The sequence below is a fragment of the Sebastes umbrosus genome, chromosome 23, assembly GCF_015220745.1.
Source record: "Sebastes umbrosus isolate fSebUmb1 chromosome 23, fSebUmb1.pri, whole genome shotgun sequence".
Taxonomy (NCBI): Eukaryota; Metazoa; Chordata; class Actinopteri; order Perciformes; family Sebastidae; genus Sebastes; species Sebastes umbrosus.
In genome coordinates this window covers 21,980,705-21,994,419 of record NC_051291.1, presented here as the reverse complement: position 1 = coordinate 21,994,419, position 13,715 = coordinate 21,980,705, and the positions used below count along the sequence as shown (strand labels likewise).

At 40.4% G+C, this 13,715-nt stretch overlaps 1 protein-coding gene across 1 annotated transcript in view; it reads left to right on the top strand.

Annotated features, from left to right (window-relative positions):
• The window catches only part of cerk (ceramide kinase), a 55,585-nt gene that overhangs the window by 11,865 nt on the left and 30,005 nt on the right, over nt 1–13,715 (top strand). Inside the window, exons 2-3 of the mRNA XM_037761073.1 lie at nt 7,184–7,309; nt 10,940–11,062. Coding sequence (XP_037617001.1) covers nt 7,184–7,309; nt 10,940–11,062 — 249 coding nt within the window. The remainder of the gene's footprint in view (nt 1–7,183; nt 7,310–10,939; nt 11,063–13,715) is intronic.

Here is a 13,715-nt window from a genome sequence, read left to right as displayed (position 1 = left end):
GTCCCGCCTTTTCTTCCGTAACATAGTGATGTCACCAAGGGGGTGAAAAGAGGTGCTTCAGCACAGCTGCTATGAGAGAAATAAAGCTTTTTTGAACATTAAAGCATGTAAACATGTCATTGTAGAAACCAAAAATACAAGTATGCATCTGAATTTTTTTATAAGGTCCTCTTTAATGATTATTATGCCTAAGCAGCAGTAGCTACTTTGTTTGGGCCATGCTTCAGGGGTTTAGATATCACGTCAGTTGGAATCATACCCATAAATCTTGTTAATTATGTACAGCCCACTTCTTTATAAACAATACTTTTTGCACGTCAGGAGATGACGATATGTTTTCCCATGACTCACATAGTTAAAACTCTGTGGCTTTGTATGAAAACATTGATATCAATATCACCTGGCAAGTGTTTACTGTAGGCTCTGCCGGGAATCATGAGTCAGTAACACAAACACAATGCGTCACGCTCCAGGTCACACTCATTTAATCACTTGTGCTTTGAATATAGTTGAAGTGACATAATTAATGTTTGTTTTTAATTTTGAGCTATATATCTCGGTTGCCCTGCTGTTGACGTGATTATTTGTTGTCTCGTGGTGATGTTAGGGCTCCTCCTCTTGCACTTAATTGTCAAGTCTTTTATTTAGGTGTAACTGATAGCTGAAGCAGTATCGGCTTGGTTGGCCACAACATTTGGTGTTAGGTATCACGTTAGCTTTGCAGCAACAAAACAAACATTTGAATACTAAGTGCAGAGCAAGTTCCAGACATTAGAAAATAAACCCTTTTCACCCCTTCAGTCCCGGAAAAGCTGACTATTTTGCAGGTAGCAGACCCCTCCGGCTCACAGCAACACACTGAGCCCCTGTGGTATGAATAGGCAGCACACACGCTGGCTGGCTGCCAGTGCTAAGATTCTTTTCAAGCACAAAGAAAAGTATGTCAGAGCAGAGAGGATCTGCCTTGTATGGCCGAGGGCTTAGCATGTAGCTTAGGGACTGCACTGGGCTAAAAAAGTCTGGAATTTGTGTGTGTGGGTATGTCTTCTGTGTGTGTGTGGTGATGGGATTATTGTGCACTTGAGCGTGTGTGTGTTTATGCCTCTGTGAGTGTGTGTGTGTGGCAGAGTTATTGGAGCAGTGTTAGAGTGTGGGAATGTCAGCTATTGTTTCCAGTTCCTTCTCTGCACAGTTCACTGGGATTGTTGGCTTTGTGCTTGTTTCTGGGGTTAATTTGACCAAGTTGTTCAAAAAGGCCAGCCTGACTTTACCGCCTGTACTGACTCAATGATTAATGTTCGCTTTTTGTCTTTGACAGAAGTTGATTTGCACACCAGGCTAACAGAGAAAAGATTTCATACATTTTTCATTTTTCGGATTTCAGCGTATAAGCCGGGGAGCTGCAGATAACAAACATGTAAATGTGTAAGATAAGATATTCTTATATATTCCGCTGAATGTTTTGGCACAAATCGAGTACAAGTTTGGTACTCGGATATGAAACAAACGGCAAATGCAAGATTTCACGTTGAATTAATCTCAAATCTAACACAGTTTGTTGTAATCTCGGGTTCATTCCTACTGTATGGTAGTTGTCACTATCGACATGCAACATTTTACCAAAGATAATCTGCTTTTGCTTATCTGCGTCAAAAATAATTTCATACAAGTGGCATGAAATTATTTTTGATGTGAACACATCATCCTCAATACGCCGTGTCTATTTTGTCAGCACAACTCAGTTTAACATATTGCAGAACAGAAACAAAAGTAAAAGTAGATTTTAGACTCGGCTATCTAAAAAAGTGAGATTGTCCTGTCTGTTATAGTATAAAGCAGGTTTATGTGCTATATAAATACTGTGAAAGTATTGAAACGTTCAATATACGGAGAAATACACACAGCCCGTATTCAGAAATTGTGTGTTTGAAACATGCCGTTAGGATTTCTGTCCATTTGTGATGTCACAAATATACAATATTTAGACCATTACACGGTTTTAAACGTAAACATTCTTAATGTGTACCAGTTTATTTCCTGTTGCAGTGTATTTGAATAACATCAGCTGACAGGAAGTACACATGGACTCAAACTGTTGCCTAGCAACGTAATTCCATTGCAATTACCTTGAAATGAGCTAAAACGGAGCGTTTCAAACAGAGGGTAAATACAGGTATATTCAGGTAGACAGTATGAGGAAAATTAAGTTGTTTTTTTTTAACATTACAGCATGTAAACATGTTCTAGTAGAAACACAAAATACAAGTATGAACCTGACAATGAGCACAATATGGGACCTTTAAATCAACAGCTCAAAATAGAATCTTCCTCAATAATCTGTTTGTGTAGGCTACTCCTTTAAGACTCATTGTAAACATCCACTGGTGCCAAAGTGACCTATTAACCTAAATCTCATTGTCAGTAATGAGCCATTATAGGCCTTCTTCACAGCAGACATTGTGACATGTCACAGTAGTAAAAGCACAGGTGTAACTAATAAAATAAATGATGGTTTATTTTCCATTTAGCCGCTTCAAGGTCCTAGTATTGTGCATGCTGGCTCACTGTCACACTGTCATGGCTCACTGGGACACTTGAATAGAACAGAGCCAACGTTAATGTTAGTAGTAACTCCTTTGCTTTTCTTCATATGACAAGTCAAAATGTCTGCTGTGAAAAAATAGTACCCGAGGAAAAGCTTTAAAGGTACTAAATTCAATATTCTGATTATATCTATTACCTCCAGACAGCCATGATTAAAGCCGTGGGCACACTGCCCGCATGAGGCTCGCCTGACGGCAGCGTCACGTCGTGGCTGCGTGATGCACACCTAGGGTGTTCACACTAGATGCGAGTTAGCTGCCTGTCGGGAGCGTGTCTGCTACCTGTCAGCTGTGTTTCTGATGCTGCTGACAGCCATTTCTTTCTACATAGAGTTTGCCTTTTAATGGCCATTTAACTTCATGATAAATATCATTTATATTTATTTTAGACAGAGAAAGGTTCAGAAACGTGTGGTAATTAGTAAATAATAGTAATAATCCACAATTAAAACTCCGTACTGTATTCATTTATGATGCTTTCCAAGTCGCTGCTTGTTCCACATCACTGTCCGGCACATATTTCAGAATAAAAGCCTCGTGTTAACAAATGAAGGAATTCTGTGCAAAGAAAACCCGCTTTAGGGCTTTTATTTCGAAATGAAAGCAGGAAGTGTTGATTTAAACCCCAAACTTTATCAATTTTTTGAGATCCCAAAGTGACTGCGTTTCCCACAGCACTGACTGCTCATATTTCAGAATAAAAGCCTCGTGTTAACAAATGAAGGGATTCTGACTATAGAAAAAATGCCTGAGGGCTTTTATTTTTAAATGAAAGCAGGAAGTGTTGATTTAAAAACAAGTTTACTTAACTTTACTTTTTTTTCATCTCCGTAACATATTCTACAGATAAACCTCGAAACTGTAGTAAAGTCTTGCTGGTATGAAGTTAATATACAGTCACTAGATCACTTTCACTGTCTGTGACATATTCTACAGATGTCTAGACATGTAAACTGTATTATGTAGCTGATATGATGTTAATATACAGTCATTAGATCACCTTCACTGTCTGGGACATATTCTACAGATGTCTAGACATGGAAACTGTATTATGTAGCTGATATGATGTTAATATACAGTCATTAGATCACCTTCACTGTCTGGGACATATTCTACAGATGTCTAGACATGGAAACTGTATTATGTAGCTGATATGATATCCATATACTGTCAATAGATCACCTTCACTGTCTGTTGCCGCTGGGACACGCAGCTGAGACGCGAGGGGCTCGTGTGTAAAATAAAGTAAATTTAAAATATTCTATAAAATAGACGCGCGTCTCATGCGGGCAGTGTGTCCACTCTAACCTGTTAACATGGACGCCGAAATAAAAAACAACACGCCACGCGAGACTCACACGAGCCTCAAGCGGGCAGTGTGTCCACCACTTTAGCCAGCGGGGCACGCTCACATGCACTAAAAAGGCATGCGCAGCCGGCCCAGCAATGTCAACAAAGCACCATAGGCGACCCAACCAATGATAGGATAGTGTCGGGCCCCTGTGACCCTGTACAGGATAAGCAGTTTAGAAAATGGATGGCATGTGTCAGTAAGTCAGTAACTTTCAGTAATCCATTACACATTCTAATAGAACACCAACAATCACTTTGGCAGAGCACTAGGTGCCATTTTTCAAACAGTTGGAATGAAACTCCTCATTCTGATTTTTTTTTTCTGAAATAAAGCTATTACCCACATGGCCATAACTCTTCCTATTTGTCAAAGTGTGAATGTCGATGGCCATAAAGTTATTCATGCCTGCATGGCGCATCATCTTTATTTGAGAAAGAAATGAAATCCTATTCCCTCAGACTCCCAGGAGAGAAATAATATGTCATGCCTGCCTCCCATCCATTTCACCATATCAGCTGAATAAATTTGTCGGAGAGACTGGAATGCCTGTATGTGATGCAGTTGAAGAGGTCAGTTAAACTCATTGCAAGTAATATCGCCCTTTCCTCGTACAAAAGTGCTCTTTTGAATTTGTTCTGTTAGTAGCGTAGCCATCTATTGTGCTTGAATGCTCACAATTTCTAGATTTAAACATAGAAACGTTCCCAGGGGAGAGCTTTATTGTGAAATGTAATGTTGAATATTTAGGCATCACCTTCCTAGCATTGAGTTGCACCTTTTAACAGTCCATATCATGGCTTTTTAAGCTCTTCTTTAAGGATTTCATTGCTTTTATCTGGATTTCCCGGGGCCACTCTGTTTCATACTCTGACCAGCTTGTCCCCAATTACTAGGGATGCACCGATACCGATACCAGTATCGGGTATCGGGTCTGATACTGTGCTCATGTACTTGTACTTGCAAAATGACTCCGATACAACGGCACCGATGGTACTTCACAGCAGCGTGACGTTAACCTCTACACACCATCTTTTGGGTCCTATCGCACGCGCTCACACTCCACCTCCCCGACATTGCGATCGAGACGGGCCGGTGGTGTGCCCGACACCGTGGGGCCGGGATCCTACCTCAGCCGGCGCGCGGCAGCCCTCACTTTCATTGCGCCACGTGGTTTTGCTTGCAACCTCTGACTCCCGTGTGTGTTAGACTCCTTGGTCCGTGTTTCAAGACGGGTCGGGTGGGTTGCCGACATCGCCTTTTACGTGCGCCGAGCCCCGCCATGTGGGCACGACGCGGTTGATGCGCACTGAGTACAGTCCGCCCCGGTGACACTTTGGCCACGGCCCCGGGAGGCACCTTCGCCCCGAGCCTTTCCAAGCCGACCTAGAGCCGGTCGCGGCGCACCGCCTCGTATGCAGGACTCCCCAGCCTGCCGCGTGTCGCTCACACCCTCCAGCTGGCTGTTAACGAGGGTCTTTAGACATTGAGAAGTACTCGTATCGGTACTCGGTATCGGAGAGTACCCAAATATAAGTACTTGTACTTGTCCTCGGTCTGAAAAAAGTGGGATCGGTGCATCCCTACCACTTACCGATGAAAAGAAACCATTTCCCAACAATTCCCTTTATTTTCCCAATCTCTGCCTTTCAAACACAGTAAATTAACACCTATTAAATCCTCTGATGTCAATTAGCAGCTCTTTAAGGCGACTGACCCACCCCATCTCTTCACTGCCAGGAGGTATCAGATCACATCATACTATACAAATTCTGTTAATGAACAAACTATTCAAACACTGCCAAAGTCTTTAATCCCAAACTCATTTTAAACCAGCAGCCTGAATCCCGTTCCCGTGGGGGGAAAAAAACAACAAGCAGTTACAGTTTGTTCCCAAACACCCACCAGCTCTCTTGGGATATGGCTCTGTTATTCCTCCCATTCATTTTACTGTTTGTGAAATGAATGGTAAGCACAAGATACCTTTGTAACTGAATGGAGGAAGCTGACGTCATTTTAAAGGGGAAAACTAAACTTCCTTAAAGAGGACCTATTATGCTTTTGTGCTTTTTCCCTTTGCTTTAGTGTGTTATATCGTTTTTTGTGCATGTAAAAGGTCTGCAAAGTCCAAAGTCCACTCCAAAGGTTGTCCCTGTCTCCCACAGAAACACTGCTCCTGAACTGCCTGAAAGACCTTGCTTGAAGTCCCGCCTTTTCTTCCGGAAGGTGGTGATGTCACCAAGTAACACAATAACTGCCTAGCGGCTAGTTTGGCACTCCCTCAAACAAAGCTAGTTAGAGAGGAGCTGTAGCGGAGTCTGAAGAGTTTGGTTCAGTTGACCAATCACAATAGTGGGCCAGCTGACCAATCAGAGCAGACTGTGCTTTTCGGGAGAAGGGGGGGCAGGAGCAAAAACAAAGCGTTTCAGACAGAGGGTGAAAAGAGATGCTGCAGCACAGCCGGTCTTTGAACATTAATACATGTAAATATGTTCCAGTAGAAACCCCAAATACAAGTATGCATCTGAAAATAAGCATGATAGGTCTCCTTTAAACCTTAATTTCATAAAAGGTTAGCAAACGGTTGCCTGTTTACACATCCAGCAGATACGGAGCAATATTAGCATTCATTTGATGAATGTTAGTCCAATATTCACTCGACTTTTTGCTCTGTTTTTGGTTACCACCAACTCCTGAGGGAAATATCTGGCTCTTTAGCTGCTAAATGTTCAACTTTATCAGCTAGTTTGCGAACTTTGTCTATGTGCCATTTGGTGCTGGGCAGGAAGCGTGGGTTTATCGGAGCGGTTTCACTTAAACAGCTGCCTGCTACATCTGGAAATGAGGCCGATGAGTTCGGTGAGACTGAACCAAAACAATGAACAGTAAAAGTTGTGGGCAATAAAACCGAAACAATGATCTGAAACGAGCTCTGTAGAGCTGAGGGGAACTGCAGAGTTGAGTGGTAATTCTTATTTAGTTTGTCCCTATGAGCGACCCCTTTCACATTACGCATGGACATGTGATTCATTGTTAATATAAAAATATTGATTATTGCAGCTTAAATGATCTTAACAAAAATGATGAATGATATTTGGCAATACATCTAATAATCAGTTCCACAATTACTTTGGTTTGTCAATGTGCGTCGATGTACATGTCAGAATGTATTATACAGCAACATGCATTGGTTATTGTGTAAAATCTAAATGTATTTATGTCTCTCCAGCACACAGCCATGCTGTTCAGGTGTGTGAAATAGTGGTTGTCCGCAAGACCGAAGATGATGACCAAGACAACACGGACACCAGGAGGAGTCAGAAAAAAGCCCAGCTGCATCCCCATGCATTCACAGGTAGAACACCTGCACTGATATACACACTTAAAGGGACAGTCCACTGATTTTACACGCTACGTTAGCACCACAGTTGCTGTTTGGCTAAAAAGACACAACAACTAACCATAATATCTCTTGAACTACATTTAGATTACATAATTTACACAGACTTGTGACGGTTATGGGAAGTTAAAGTTACGTCTCCTCTCTGGTACAATTCCAGAGCTTCCGACTCCGCGACTACTTCACTCAGAGCAGATTGACACAGCTGTCAATCATGACGTCTCTTTTATAGCATCACAAAACTGATTAAAACCAAACTTATCAGAAAAACTAAGATTTGAATATACATCAGCGTGATAAGAAGAACTACCTAAAATGACTAAAATGAATTTATTTGACATGTACTTTGACTTTTTAGTTTGGCCCATGTCCCATCCGCTAACATGGAGGAGGCGGGCTTTATGACCTGTACTGCAACCAGCCACCAGGGAGCGATCAGATGTTTTGGCTTCACTTTTGGGGAGCTGTCATGTCGTCCATCTTAATATACAGTCTATGGTTGACCCATATAAGGGACGAAAAGACAGGATACTGTATCTCTTAATCTGTCCCTCACAAGTCCTCCATCTTTATGGAAAAACAATACTTAATAGCTCAGGTGCTGCTTTAAAGGTCCCATATTGTAAAAAGTGAGATTTTTAGGTCTTTTACATTATAAAGCAGGTTTAAGTGCTATATAAATACTGTTAAACTATCAATACGCTCAATATACGGAGAAATACACACAGCCCGTATTCAGAAATTGTGCATTGGAAACAAGCCGTTAGGATTTCTGTCCTTTTGTGATGTCACAAATATACAATATTTTAATCATCACACATTCTGAAACACTCTAAATGTGTCCCAGTTTATATCCTGTTGCAGTGTATGTAAATAACAGCGGATGACAGGAAGTAAACATGGACCCAAGCTGTTGCCTAGCAACGCAATTCCGTTGCAATTCCATTGAAATGCACTAAAACGAAGTGTTTCACACAGAGGGTGAATACGGGTATGTTCAGACAGACAGTATGAGGAAAATAAAGAGTTTTTTTAACATTACAGCATGTAAATATGTTCTGGTAGAAACATAAAATACAAATATGAACCTCAAAATAAGCACGATATGGGACCTTTAAGAAAAAGATCCAGTGTCTTCTGTTCCTTCCCACTAAGTTGCCTGAAGCGAGTTATGATCACTGTCACTTTCATTTTACTATAGTAGGTTAATGCCACATCATCAGTTACTTTTCAAGTAAGTGTGCCAAAAGCCTGAGTTCAGCTCCACCAATCACAAGTGATCTGACACTGGAAATAAGCCCGCAGACAGCTCCACAGTCTGAAAGTAATGCATTAACAAGAGAGTCCCTCGCAGCTTAGCCGACTAAGATGGCAGCACGCCAGCGACTCGTGGGTTAATGCTTAATTTTGAGCCATTAGATTATATCCAAACAAGATCGGATTTACATTATTTATCACAGCCAAATGTTAAAAATTACCTTCGCTAATGTGAGCTTTTACTGGCATTAGAGTGTGTCGAGCATTCCCACGATCGGTGGCGACTTGGCTTCAAAGTACACGTCCCATCACTTCCATCCTGATTATGTAACTTATTAAAGGATGATTTTACACCCACTCTAAACGTCTCCGTGCCTGCCCCGCTGCGAGTGCGAGGTACTGTAAGTGATTTGGACTGAAGAACTAGCCTGAGAAGTTAACTTTTCTATCTGATGAAGAGAATGCTTAGTGTGATATTTTGACTTTGAAGTGCTTTAGACAGTGAATCTGCCGTCAAAGTGCTTAGCGAGTGATTTTTTTTAATTTTTTTGCTCCTTAATGTAAATATTTCAGTAATGTTCCTAGTAGGATATTATGTGACTCTACTTTTTTGTCTGACTATCAGCAGAGCTCTGTTTTACATAACTCTCATATGCACTCATTCCTTACTCGTTCACATATCCGATTGACCCGGCTGGTAAGGATAAAGCCAGGGTTCATTCTCAGGCCAAGTAGTATGAAATATAGCCTGTGCAAAATGACCAACTGGAGGAAGTGGTATAGCTCTCTGCTGACGTTAACCGACCTGCCCTAGTGCCCAGAAATACTCCCCAAATTATATGTCACAATCTATGATAGGTGTTTCACAGTGATTAATATCTGGGAAGAAAAGGCTTTATTTAGCACATACTGTATCTCCTGAATCAGATCAGGTATTCTCTTGTTTTGGTGATAACATCTTTCTTCTGTTCATACTCTTTTTTTCCATTCTCAGTCTAAGAACAATGAGGTGTTGGTTGCTTAGTGGTTAGTGCAGGGGTCAGCAACCTGAGGCTCCGGAGCCACATGCAGCTCTTTAGCTCCTCTCCAGTGGCTCCCTGTGGATTTTTAAAAAAATTTGTGGAAATGAATAACTGTTTTTTTTGTATAAATTTTCATTTTCATTTATCATTGTTGTAGGTCTATGGTACGACGGTACGACGGAGTATTAGGGCCACATTGAGGAAAAAAAATAAATTTGAGATTTTGAGAATAAAGTCATAATATTATAAAGTAGTAATTTTTTACTTATTTTCTTTTTTATTCATAAAGTTATTACTTTATTCTCATAATATTACGATTTTTTTTTCTCATAAAGTTATGACTTTATTCTCGTAATATTACGACTTTTTTCTCGTAAAGTTATGACTTTACTCTCATAATATCAGACTGTTTTTCTCGTAAAGTTATGACTTTATTCTCGTAATATTACAACCTTTTTTCTCGTAAAAAAAAAGTTATGACTTAATTCTCGTAATATTACGACTGTTTTTCTCGTAAAGTTATGACTTTATTCTCGTAATATTACAAATTTTTTCTCGCAAAGTTATGACTTTATTCTCGTAATATTACAACTTTTTTCTCGTAAAGTTATGACTTTATTCTGGTAATATTACGACTGTTTTTCTCGTAAAGTTATGACTTTATTCTCGTAATATTACAAATTTTTTCTCGTAAAGTTATGACTTTATTCTCGTAATATTACAACCTTTTTTCTCGTAAAAAAAAAGTTAGGACTTAATTCTCGTAATATTACGACTGTTTTTCTCGTAAAGTTATGACTTTATTCTCGTAATATTACAAATTTTTTCTCGCAAAGTTATGACTTTATTCTCGTAATATTACGACTTTTTTCTCGTAAAGTTATGACTTTATTCTCATAATATCAGACTGTTTTTCTCGTAAAGTTATGACTTTACTCTTATTATATTACAACTTTTTTTCTCGTAAAGTTATGACTTTATTCTCGTAATATTACAACCTTTTTTCTCGTAAAAAAAAAGTTAGGACTTAATTCTCGTAATCTCAGATGTTTTTTCCCTCAATGTGGCCCTAATACTCCGTAGTATATTGTCTCTTTGGCCCTCACTGCATTAGACTTATACTATATACTTAGACTATAAACTGTGTTACCTTCATCACAATGATGATTTTGTGGCTGCAGACATATTTCTTTTTTTTTTTGTGCCTAAAATGGCTCTTTTGATATGACAAATATAAACAATCATAGAATGGCAAGGCGTGTTTCTCACACTCTGTTCCTTCCTTCTGTTTTTGGTTCCTCTACAGTTTCCTACATTAGAAGAACGAGGCAGCACCAGTGGCGGTGTAGTGACGTTACTTTCCACTCTGCCAACGAGGGACTCTGCGAGCAGTGGATCCAAGTTATCAATGAGCAACTGTCGTTACTCAGTATGTACTGTTTAATGATGTCCTCATGGTGTGGTGATGTACTTTGACCTTGATCGCGGCTTCTCAACTTAATCCCATTCAGTTTATTGAGTAGGCGCCATAAAAGTGCCACGTATTAGGAATCTGGCTCAGTGAGTACTACTAGGTTACACGAGTCATTGAGCTGCACTACACAAGGCCAAACGGCAAATATAACTGTAGGAAAAGTGTCTTTAGTAACACACAGTGTCTTTAGTAACACACAGCAGTTTTGGTAAAGCTAATTGATTTTAGAAATGTGTGGTCCATGCTAGGGATGTTCATAATTAACCGTTTAACCGTTAACCGACATTAAGCATTTTAACCGATTAATGCTATCGGTTAAAACGGTTAAAAGAAATGTTAATAATTCATTCAAAAGCGTCTCAGGGGAGCGGCTCATCTCTTTAAGGAGAAAAACTGGTCCACCTTAACAGCCCACCTTAAGAGGCGGAGCCGTAGTTGCAGGATACAGGAAGTCGTCTCTGGTCTCTGGCTCGCTTGAGCGGAGCGGAGGAGTTGTAGTTTCATAGCATTTATTCACCGACAAATAAACTGTACACACACTGCTACACCTACGTTCACAGCTAGAACGCCACCAACAACCTCACACTCACCACCAACACACACACACGGTCTGTTGGAAACTCACTAAAGTTACGTTGCGCTGTTTGTTGGCCACTCGCTATCGTTAATCCGGGCAGACACACAGCTGACAACCTGCTAAACTAAACTAAATGTGCGGTGGAGACTTTTAAATTGGCTGCATGTCCTACACGCTACACACTACACGCAGCATCGTAGCTGCTAAGTTAACGCTCCCAGACGGTGAACTGGGGACTCAGTTGTCTGTTGTGCTGCTGCAGCTGGTACACTGTAGCTGGTACACTGCAGCTGGTACACTGCAGCTGGCGCGAGACACAAATCTGGTCGGTTAACGGTTAATAGTCGGTTAACGAGGGTCGGTTATCGGTTAAGAAATGTTTTCAAAATGAGCATCCCTAGTCCATGCCTAACATTTAGACTTCATGGATTTAATCGGTTTATAAGTCACTTTTTGTCGTGGGGGTAGTGCAGGGGATTGCCAATTATTCCGAAGGCCCATTGCTCCAAAAATACACACTCTCCGTGCAACAAACAGTACGTACATGGCTGATTATTGTGTGTTAGAATGACATTGTATCTTCCAGATTTTTTTTCCTACTAGTGAAGACATGACCCAACACTCTGCCTCTTGTTACTCGTTGCCTTCGTTGGTTGGCTTGGTTTAGGCATGAGGAGTGAGATTAGTCAGGTATAGTGTAAGAACATCAGGGTAAGTCAACCAGAGGCAGAGTAAGGGCGGGTCATGCCTTCGCCATGGTAGGAAAAACAATATTGCGATTGTGAAGGTCCGATTGTCATTTTACATAATAATTAGCCATGTGCTAATTATGATGAATGCGACTGTCGACCGGGGCGCACTGAGGACAGTCCGCCCCGGTCGACAGTCGCACCCCGAGTACACGAGTACATGAGCACAGTATCGGACCCGATACCCGATACTGATATGCATCCCTAGAGAAACTGTAATAATAAAGATTAGGTAACGGTGCGTATTCAGTTCATATATCTGTTTCAGACCAAATGGTAGATCTTCTACTCCTTAAAGGGACTGTAAAGGAAGTGTGCATTATTGTCCATAAAAAAACCCATTTCATTCTTTCCAGTAGTATCAGAGCCCTCAGGAGAGCCCAGAGGCAAACCGACAACAGGAGGTTGCCCTCCTGCATTTCTCTTCTAGACAGTACCTCACAGGCACAGACATAAAGAATGGAGCCAGCAACGGCAGTCTGATAAAAACATAGAAATGGTGGTTTTACAAACATTATAAGAGTGATACTAAAAATATCTTTGGCTTGCTTGGACACAAAGCATGAAGCGGATGTCTGTCCAGCTTACTGTCTCCAAGGAATCTCCTACTCCTATATGTTAAAGGTCCCATATCATGCTCATTTTCAGGTTCATACTTGTATTTTGTGTTTCTACCAGAACATGTTTACATGCTGTAATGTTCAAAAAACCCTCTATTTTCCTCATACTGTCTGCCCGAATATAGCTGTTTTTACCCTGAAACGCTCCATTTTAGCACATTGCGACGGAATTGCGACGAAATTGCAGCAGAATTGCGTTGCTAGGCAACAGCTTGAGTCCATGTGTACTTCCTGTCAGCTGATGACATTCACATACACTGCAACCAGGAATAAACTGGGACACATTTAGAATGTTTAAGTTTGAAACTGTGTAAAGGGTCTAAATATTGTATATTTGTGACATCACAAATGGACAGAAATCCTGACAGCTTGTTTCAAATTTCCCTGTGGATTGAGCGTTTCGATACTTTCACAGTATTTATATAGGAATTAAGCCGGCTTTATAATAAAATAAAACATGAAAATCTCAGTTTTTTATAATATTAGACCTTTAACATGCTTTTTAATCACAAACTATAAAACTCTGGACATCATCCATCAAAATCTTTACCTCACCCTGAAGAATTTAGGAATTTAATATGTTTTCCAATGATGAATTAACATATTACATGAGTGATTACACGATTGGGTTCTTCAGGATCTAGCGTGTAACTAGCATGTGG